Raw genomic sequence first — 10,304 nt, 5'->3', positions numbered from 1 at the left:
ATACTTCAACAAACTAAATGGAAATGAAATGATATATATTGAATTTATAAATGTGTGTATATATATATATATATATATATATATATGTATGTATGTATGTATGTGTGTGTGGTTGTACATATACATATATGTTTTTAGCTTTATTTTTTGTTTTTCATTTAAATGTTAAGTTTTGAAATTTTGTTGTATGCATTTGTCATTTTTATTTAATTTATTTTAAAAATGTGTATGTATTTATAAAGTTTTAGCTTTTAGTTTTGGATCTGTTTGTAGTTGTTGTAATACTACAATTGATTGTGTCTGTTCTCATTTGTTAGTCACTTTGGATAAAAGCGTCTGCTAAATGACTAAATAATAATAATAAATAATAACAAAATGGAATTTTGTAAAGTGGAAAGAGATTCAATTGACAGCAAATAAACCAACAACAGTCATAAAGTTATATTTCCATTCTTTTTATTTATTCCGTCCTTACGCTTCAAAGTGGACGATGTTAAGCATGTAAGGTTTCCAGCGATATCAGAACTATGCCGAACAGAGGTCACTAATTCACAATTAATGGTAACAATGTTGCTGTCTAAACCAGTATAGAATCGTATTTTGCCTTATACAACAGGTGCAGAAATAAATGATAAAATGACGCAATGCAAACAACCTTTATCTCATGCTTTTGTGAAGAAAAGGCATAAGAATGGAAACCTGTGGAAAGAAACCAAAAAGTAGCTTTCAACTTTTGATACTGAACAAAAAACCCCCTCAAACCTTCAGAGGCATGTTTGATGACGTCACCGTGGGGGAGCCACACAAATGAACGTCACCAGATAACAACAAAACGTTTTCACTTTTTTTTAGGATGCTCAAAAAGAGTTTGGTCAGATTTTAGAAGCAAACTCCTACAGAGGAATGATTTATATCAAACTGCATTTTACCATACTTGTAAGCACATATAGTGCTCAAATATCAAACAATATTCAACTGAATATTACGACTAGGCTCTGTAGGCTGTTATCAATTAGAACCAATGCGTTTTGTTTTTTGCAAACCAAATGGAAAAAAAATACAGCAGTTATATTTTTAATCTCAAGTAACAAGTTGCAAAAACCAGCAAGTGATTTTGGCACCATTTTTAAGCTCTTTTAGTGCTGGATTTGACGTTCTCCTATCTGTATTTATGCACTATAAGATGGACCTTTGCTATTCTGTGAGTGCAATCTCATTAGCATCAACTTATTAATGCTTTTAATAACTGCCTCTCATTCAATCTTTGTTTTTAAGCTCAAAAATCAAATTTTAAGGAGCCAAATGGCTCTTCAGAGGCTTCACCAATGACCTTACAGACACAAACATCAACAGTAAAAAGAAAAAAAATCTAAATTCACATTTTATAATTTCCCCATGACTGAGAAAATGTGATGTGTAAAGTCTGTTGGTTTCTAAACACTTGTGACAAGAAAAATCTGGGGCGGTCAACTTTAGTGAGGTCACCCCTAGATTGTACATAGCTTAAAAAAAGCAAAGAAAAAAAAAAGCGCTTAAATCAAGAATGTGGCTTATGAACAGAAAACAGATAAAACACTAGAAAAAAAATCTTCTAAATTAAATTTGAGATAAAAAGAACAAAATATTTTCTAGTCACATTCAGAGGACGTCACAATAAAGCTTAAATGAAAAAAACATTTAGTAAAAAAGTAAATTAGTTTGATGAAAGCAGTACATTATTTCCTGGTATCAGTTTTGTAACAATTTATCAAGTTCATTATTGTTGCATATGGATCTTCTATAGAGGATTTGCCAGTCATAAGTGCCTCTCATTGTAACTGAAGGTATACGGTAATCTGCCGATTCAAACTAATATTTCAACTGTCCTTACCAGTGCTTTTGAAAAACTCATTCATAACCCAAAAGAACTGAGTGTGCAACACACACTGACTTTTTGCTTTGTAATGGGTTTGTGCGCATAATAATACAACCTGTAATAAAATCATGAATCGATTTCAGCAAGCAGGTTTATTGCAACACATGGAGCATCTTTCTTAATAAAAGATCCTTGTTTGATCTAACCAAACAAGCCATGCTCAATATGAAACCCATTTAAACAGGATTTCATAAGCTGCTTATATTTGAACACCGAGAACTGAAACTAATGGAAATGAGGTAAAGCACAGCAATTAATTTTTGCGTAAGAAAACTGGCCAACAACTGCTTAAAATGGTCAGTATTGGTCCAATGGCAACCAATATCACAAAATAGTTTTTTTAGTACACTTATCTTACCATTCAAGTGTGCACCAATTTATCACTGATAAGATCCCAGTCAATCGGTCATATTTACAGCACACTGGGCTTGGTCAACAAAGCAAATAATGCTTTGTAAGAAATTTTGCATGCAATAAACTGCCATAATCTCAGTGCCTTAACACTAACTTTGATCAATCCGGCACAAAAAGAGGGAAAAAAGGGGCGAAACCCCCATCTAATGCACATTTTCTATGGGAAAAATTCAAGTCAGCATATGCGATTATTAACTAAAATTGATTTGAGACAACAAAATAAGATTCAAAAATGCCATAAGACCAATTAAGTTACATTAAGTGCTAGCCAGTTGCGGTTTTTGTGGCATAACTGCACATTTAACGGTTTATGAAAATGGTCTCATCCTAAAAAATAAAAATAAAAATCAGCCTTGTGTATTAAAACGGCTGTTTGAAAGATTATTGTAAGACTGTTAGAATGCATCAGATGGCGAGTACACCGATATTGGTTCTGCTTTTAACATATCAGGTTTGTCACAAGAGCTGGTATCGTTTCCGTCACTTCCCTTTGAGGGGAACCATCACAGAAGTATAGAAGAACTTGAGAAAAATATAGACTGAGAAGTTCCAGTTCTGCTGCAACATTCAAACTGAGATCCGTTCATTCTTAAAATCTTTAAGGCAGGTTCAGTGAGCCTTGACCGTGAAAGTCAACGGCTTATTTGGAGTGCAGCGGGATGACGAATTTACATCCGAAGGGGGAGTGGTATTTGATCCCCACTTCCTGGAACACCTGTCGGGGAATGCCGATGTCACACAGGTATACTCGGCCGGCGCCCTCGGATAGAGGCAGCGGGAGGCCCAGGGAAAGTGACCATTTTGCTTCCACGGCATGTGCCTGTCCACTTACTGGAGGGTCGATGCTCAGTACCGGGGCTCGGTTCTGATTGGCCCAGTCAGCGGCGGCCTTGTACCAGGGCTGCTCCCTCAAGAATCCATTTTCATGCGAATCCAGACAGTTTATGACCAGGTCAACTGGCGTCTCAGGCAAGTCTGAGGGTGAAATTACATTTTGTGGATAAGACTAATGCAGTTTAATTTTTAACACAGAAGCCATTTATGTATCATACACCTCCACTGGCTTTCAGAAGTGTTCTGTTATATTACGTAAGGAGGGTGGGTGGGTGCAAAGTTAAACATCATTTTGCAATTCAGACTGGAAGTTTCCAAGACTTTCGAAGCCCATCTAAACTAAGCATTCAGGTGGGTGTGTTAGGAAGATATGTGACATACAGAAACCATGCTAAAGGTTTTTTTGTCATCAAAATTTGTGTTGATGGAAACAGATCTTTTGGGGGAGGATCAACTGGATTACACCTGGTGATCCAATCACAAGTGGTCAGGCTGATTAGAGGTGTGCAATATTCAAATTCTGGATAATGGGATAAGATTTTCATTTTATAGCTGATAACTGTTAAATAAACAATTTTAAAATGTTATACCATTTTGTCTAAATAATAAAAAATAACACTAGCATTTAAAATCAATAAATTTTATAGATAATTTGGGCATCGCAAGATTACACTAAAGATTACATTTTTAAAGATTAACTTTTGAATTAAATATTTATATTCAGCTGAGATGCATTAAATTGATCAAAAGTGACAGTAAAAATTTTAACATTGTTACAAACAACAACTTTTTATACAAATTCTGTTCTGTTGAATTTTATATTCCAAGAATCGTAAAAAGTTAATTTCCCAAAAAATATATATATTTATTTTCAACGCTGATAATAATAATGTTTCTTCAGCATCAAATGTGACACTGAAGACTGGAGTAATGAAGCTGAAAATTCAGCTGTACCATCACAGAAGAAAAAAATAATAATGATATAGATCAAAACAGAAAACTGTTACTTAGTTTGAACTGTAATAAAATGTCCCAATATTACTGTTTTTACTGTAGCCTTGGTGAGTATAGCAGACTTTTTTCAAAAACAAAAAAACTCTCAAACACAAACTTTTGAACAACAGTGTGTATAGGCTATATCTACAATATTAACCAATAATGATAAAAAAAAAAAAATCTGATATTTTAATGAAATTATCAGTTATTTGGGGGTGGGAGACATGACCAAAACCTTGTCACGACACATATCACATTCACAATATAGTTCTTTTTGCTTTAAATAAGGTCTTTATGATATCAAAATTTTTAATACCAAAGAAATTTCATAATTCCTGTCACCAGCGTCAATATAAAAAAAATAAAATAAAAAAATATTTGCCCTGAAGACAGGTAAACAGTCAGTGATTAAATGGGAATAAGAAACTAATTACAAGCAATAGGACAAAAAAAAACTACAGTAAAACAAATAAATAAGAACTGCTACATACATAGTATAAAGTAATCAAATGTACAAAAACACTGCATATTCTTCACTGTGTAAATTAAATATATATTTCTTCCAGGGCTGCCCCCTAACAGTCAACTAACCGTTAGTCAACAAGAAGAGGCTTGGTCGACCAAAATATTTTTAGTCGCTTAGTCGCAGAAATAAAACAATCCACAACCTAATTCACGCAGTCCGTGAAGGACAAATCGTTAACAGCTGGTCTATGTGGTAATACAGTACATCGGGCAGGACATCTAAACGCTCGCCTATCATTCATCGATCTCAAATATGTGACCCTGGACCACAAAACCAGTCTTAAGTCACTGGGGTATATTTGTAGCAATAGCCAAAAATACATTGTATGGGTCAAAACGATTGATTTTTCTTTTATGCCAAAAATCATTAGGATATTAAGTAAGGATCATGTTCCATGAAGATATTTTGTAAATTTCCTACAGTAAATATATCAAAACTTCATTTCTGATTAGTAATATGCATTGCTAAGAACTTAATTTGGACAACTTTAAAGGTGATTTTCTCAATATTTAGATTTTTCTGCACCCTCAGATTCCAGATTTTCAAATAGTTGTATCTCAGACAAATATTGTCTGATCCTAACAAACCATACATCAATGGAAAGCTTATTTATTCAGATGATGTATAAATCTCAATTTTGAAAAATTTACCCTTATGGTTTTGTGGTCCAGGGTCACATATGACTTATCATCTGAAATATGTAAGTATTAGTAGTACATGGCCGCTCAATCTAATGTTAATCTACAGAAATATGCGCTGTTCAAGTGTCTGTGCTAGGGCTGTGCAATTAATCGAATGCGATAGTCATGCGCATCTCGTCAGTAAAGCCGGTTCTGTGATTAGTAGTAAATCTCCATCACATGCTTTCAGATGGAGCAGTATTTACTACACAGAGCCGTAGTTCACTGACAAGCTACACAATATCGTGCTCATAATGGTAGACGATTCGCCTGTGATAATGAACGTGATACTACGTGATGGAGATTTACTACAAACCACAGTACTGGCTTTACTGACGAGATGTGCATGACTATCTCATTCGATTAATTGCACAGCCCTAGTCTGTGCGGAGTGTGAAGAGTAGCACGCTCACTGCAGGACAGCAGCTCACTTACTCCTAAAACACTCCCTCATCTTTCAAATATGTAAAGACTCGTTTTTTTCTGTGCACTCACAAATAACAACAAAACATTGCACTTTTGTAAAATAATGAAAGCAATCAGGATGTGCTTTCTGCCATCTCAGTCTCTGTTAACTTGAACTTAATGTATCAATACATTATTAAAATATTAATGCAGCCTCTGTACTGTAGGCTATTTATAATGATTTAAATAGTTTATTAATAAATGTGCGATTAGTCGACTAATGCTTAAAATGAACGACTACTAGTCGACCAGAAAAATCTTTAGTCGAGGGCAGCCCTAATTTCTTCTTATTAAAGTTACAACAGTGATTTAGCCCGAATCCAATATACTGTTTCACATGTGTTTTCTTTCTAAGCTGTTTGTTTTCACTTAAAACCTAAATTACTGTGTTTACGGGGATTTTTGCAAAGACAGGCATTTTGGCACATACAAGTGTACGTATTTAACCATTTAAGGCCTATAAAATGGCAAAAATTACTCCGTTCAATACTCCAGTGCTCTATGAGAATCGTATTCACGTGCGCGCTCCTCTTCGACAGCGCTCAGAGACAGTCTCTCAGACAGCATGCATATAGCGAAATGAGTTCTCGTTCACTGCTGATTGCTTTTAATGGCTTACAATCACTTGTTTTTAAACTGTAATGCTTAAAATGCGTGCAAACGATACGTTTTTGTGACCACGTATCACAGCAACGTCACGTGAGTGTGTAACCGTGATAGAGGCGATAGTCCAAAATCTCTACTGGTTAATCGTGTCTACTGGTAAATCGCCCACCCCTAATTGTTGTAATTGTTAATAAATGTAAAAACGCATACCATTGTATCATGAATGATTATTAAATGTAGATGCAATAGTGTCACACCTTTCACATTAGAAACCAGTTTGCCTCCTGTCTTCCCAAAAAGTGCAAGTTCGCTGGTGATGGCCTCCAACATCTTGACGAAGTTTGGCAGGAAAAGGATGACCTCCACTTCATGGTTGGCCAAGTGACGACCACAGCTGATGCCCTGAGCGCCCTGAACATGTGGTCCACACAGCAGGGCCACCGTGGGCCGCTGATGTACATTCTTTGGGGTAAGTCTACGAGAAGAACCAGACCAATGGCAACCAGACGTGATATTGAAGATATTTTTGATAATGCAATTTCTGTTAAAGCCCCACAAACCTGTTCGGGCCTCCAAGTAGCGTAAGGGCCATCTGACTTGCACATACGCCCGTCATCTCAAGCCTGCGCTCCAGAGAGAGACCATGACTTTCTGCCGCAGCTAATATACGCTTGTGCAACTCGAAAGTGATGCTGGGTACCACCAGCCCTGAGTCTGGGAGAAACAGCATAAATTAAGGCAAAATTAGAGAAATTATTAAAAAGATCATGAGGTCAGATTCTTACCAGTGCTATATTCTTTTGTTCCATTCTGTGGAACCATGATCTGTCTGTAGACGACGGGTTTGGCCTCTAGGATGTTCTCGTCATGCCGGTATCGTGATGGCGTTTGCTCTCCAGGTGTTCCTCGAGATCTCACACCATTGCCTCGGCGTTCTGACGAATCGATCTGCGAGAACACTGCAGCCTTGTCGAACAGCGCCAGGTTCCCCTCAAAATCAAAGTCTTCATCGGGAACATAGTCCATACCATCTCCAAAACAGTCATCGTCTTTGTTCTTCATATGACCTCCGTTCTTCAACCCATTCTTTTTGGGTGTGGCCTGATTTGGACCTCTGCAACTAGACGACCCTACAAACAGTTAATAAGGGCATTAGTTAAAATCTCTTTCCACTTTTCATGGGCCACATTCCTGCCGTTTATATAATATAATATAATAATAATCATGATTTTATTGTGAGTATTATGAAACAGAAAAATTACACAAAATAAGATTGCAATACTACTATAAACTAAACACTGTAAAACAAATTAATATTTAAATTTAATATATATTTTTAATTAATTAATATTAATAATATTTACGTGTTTCTTTGATGGTTAACCAATAAAGCACTAATAAAGCATTTATTTAACTAAACCATGTAAAATGAAATGATTTTATTTAAAAAAAAAAAAAATCTTTACAGTGGATTATTTTAACATTTAACATTAATAAAACATATTTAGTAACTTTTTTTCTTATTAAGTAATAATGAAAATAATAAGCATTATTATTTTTTACTATCAATTAGTAATCAAATTTATATTTAATAACCACATTTGAGCCAAATTGCACAACTCAACAAACAAGCACAGCAAACCTTTTAAAAAATCAGCCCTAATACACCTAAATAATAATATATACAGAAAAATCTATATACAAAAGTTAAAATCTGAAAGATTAGGTTCAATATCTAATGACACAGGAGACTCACAAGAGTTGTGTCTTCGTCTAAAGCCTTTACTTTGGACAGCCATGTCCATATGACGTTCACCGTAACTTTTTGAGTAATGTGGCACCGGAGACACCCCTCCTTCCTGCGTTTTGGGTTCAGTTTTATTAGGTACCATCACAGGAGTGCTATTGACTGAGGCGCCACCATCCTTATCCTTGCGTCCACCATGCGGAGTCAATGTGGAGTTGATGTCTGGACCATTCTGCTTTGGGATTTCAGTCGAGCTATTACGGATCTCCAGGATTTTGAGATCTTTAATGTCCATAGCACTGTGTATTAGAAAAGAAGATTGTTATAATATAGTAAACAATAGTATTTGGTATCCAAATTCTGAGTATGCGGTATTATATTGTTGTATCAAGACTGTTTAACAACATAATATTTTGACTTTAGAGTACATAAGTGGACTTTATACAACAACAACATAGAACATGACCAATGAGACGAGATGGTCTGTCTTAAAATCATTCATTAAGGATCAAAAACAGATACTACAATGATAAACACTGACCCTTTTAGGATCTTCATTTTATTATTTACCTGAAGGTGACCTCAGGCACAGTGCACTTGACTCCATTGTGGAAGGGATATCTGAGAGAGATGGTCTGGCTGGTCTGATCTACTGAAGATACTTCTCCTTGATACACTCCCAAAGTTGGTCCACAGTGGATTGAAACAAGACAGCCAATCCAGTCTGCTGCCATTCTGACCAGCTGAAATGAGATTAACAAGACGTTTTGTATTCTTTATGGCACTTTTGTATTGAAACATAACTTTAAAAAGTTATTTGTGAGGGAAAACATTAATATGTGGGAAATTATGGCGAGATTAATCGAGTATTGAACGTTAGATGGGAAGATGCTAATGTTAGCCAGCTCGATGTACAAGACGCAATGGCTTTATAACCTACTTTTTTCGTCGTCGGTCAAATAAAACTAGTAAAATTAGTTCCTCACCTGTTGTCAAATATAAACCCGTTAAATAATACAAATAACTGGTATACTGAAATATATTTTTGATTAACTCTTCTGAAGAGCTCGAATGCGTGAAAGACTTCTTCTATTATGATTCACTGAGCGAGTGTCAGTTTTGAATCTGTTTACTGCCACTTACTGGATTTCCGCGGAAGTACATTGAGTTGCAGGCAGTGGTGTACACTTAAAAATCTTCAATTAAGCAATTATTAATATTAATGCATATTTTTATATTTTCATTAATATTTTTATAATGTATATTATTTTATATAATTACAATATTTTTAATCGCAATCAATATTATATAACTGTAATATTTTATAGATTTAATATTAATTTATTATTAAATCATCAAAAATATTGTTTTTAATAATAACATTTATAATGTACAAGTAAATAATAGTATTATTCAATTATCCAATATTCACTACCAGGAGCTTTTGTTTACATTTAATCTGCATATATATGTGACCCTGGACCACAAAACCAGTCTTAAGTCGCTGGGGTGTATTTGTAGCAATAGCCAACAATTCATTGTATGGGTCAAAAATATCAACTTTTCTTTTATGCCAATTATCATTAGGATATTAAGTAAAGATCATGTTCCATGAAGATATTTTTGTCAATTTCCTACCGTAAATATATAAAAACTATAATATAACATACATTAATAATATATATAATATAAAATGTAATATACATTGCTAAGGACTTAATTTGGACAACTTTAAATGCAATTTTCTCAATATTTCGATTTTTTTTTGCACCTTCAGATTCTAGATTTTTTTTATAATTATATCTTGGCCAAATATTGTCCGATCCTAACAAACCATACATCAACGGAAAGCTTATTTATTCGGCTTTCAGATGATGTATAAATCTCAATTTAAAAAAAATTGACCCTTATGACTGGTTTTGTGGTCCAGGGACACATATGAGTGTTAATATTATAACATAAAGCCAACATCAAATACTAAAATAGCAATGTAACACAATAAACACACTGGGGTGGGGATTGCAGGGGTGTTCTCATATTCTCAGATAGGCCTTTGAATCAGAAACCAACCATCTTTTCGTCAGTTATGCATGACATTATGAGAAGTTAGTGTTATCTGTT

The 10,304-nt window shown here is 34.7% G+C and overlaps 1 protein-coding gene across 2 annotated transcripts; it reads right to left on the bottom strand.

Moving 5' to 3' along the window:
- Positions 1-435: 435 nt before the first annotated feature.
- On the bottom strand, positions 436-9,298 carry LOC306866277 (enhancer of mRNA-decapping protein 3-like). 2 transcript variants are annotated; one of them, XM_079411369.1, is made up of 7 exons: positions 9,170-9,298; positions 8,754-8,926; positions 8,193-8,482; positions 7,222-7,566; positions 6,997-7,150; positions 6,694-6,911; positions 436-3,304 (listed from the first exon to the last, which is right to left on the bottom strand). In XM_079411369.1, exons 2-7 carry the CDS (start codon positions 8,915-8,917, stop codon positions 2,970-2,972), a joined length of 1,506 nt encoding a protein of 501 aa, XP_079267495.1. In that variant the 5' UTR covers positions 8,918-8,926; positions 9,170-9,298; the 3' UTR covers positions 436-2,969. The 2 variants fall into 2 exon arrangements, with proteins under 2 accessions (XP_079267495.1, XP_079267496.1); XM_079411370.1 differs by having other exon boundaries at positions 8,259-8,482.
- Between the last annotated feature and the right edge of the window lie 1,006 nt (positions 9,299-10,304).

This window comes from Barbus barbus (assembly GCF_936440315.1).
Source record: "Barbus barbus genome assembly, chromosome: 48".
Classification (NCBI taxonomy): domain Eukaryota; kingdom Metazoa; phylum Chordata; class Actinopteri; order Cypriniformes; family Cyprinidae; genus Barbus; species Barbus barbus.
Note: the sequence above shows the minus strand (reverse complement) of the source record. Positions and strands in the feature narration are given on the sequence as shown.

Bases quoted from the DNA above. Each gene is read 5' to 3' on its own strand.
- LOC306866277 (XM_079411369.1), bottom strand. From the start codon at position 8,917: ATGGCAGCAGACTGGATTGGCTGTCTTGTTTCAATCCACTGTGGACCA. The intron at 7,567-8,192 runs GTGAGTCTCCTG...AACTGTTTGTAG, and splicing joins TAGACGAAGACACAACTCTT to GGTCGTCTAGTTGCAGAGGT. The intron at 7,151-7,221 runs GTAAGAATCTGA...TGTTTCTCCCAG, and splicing joins AACAAAAGAATATAGCACTG to ACTCAGGGCTGGTGGTACCC.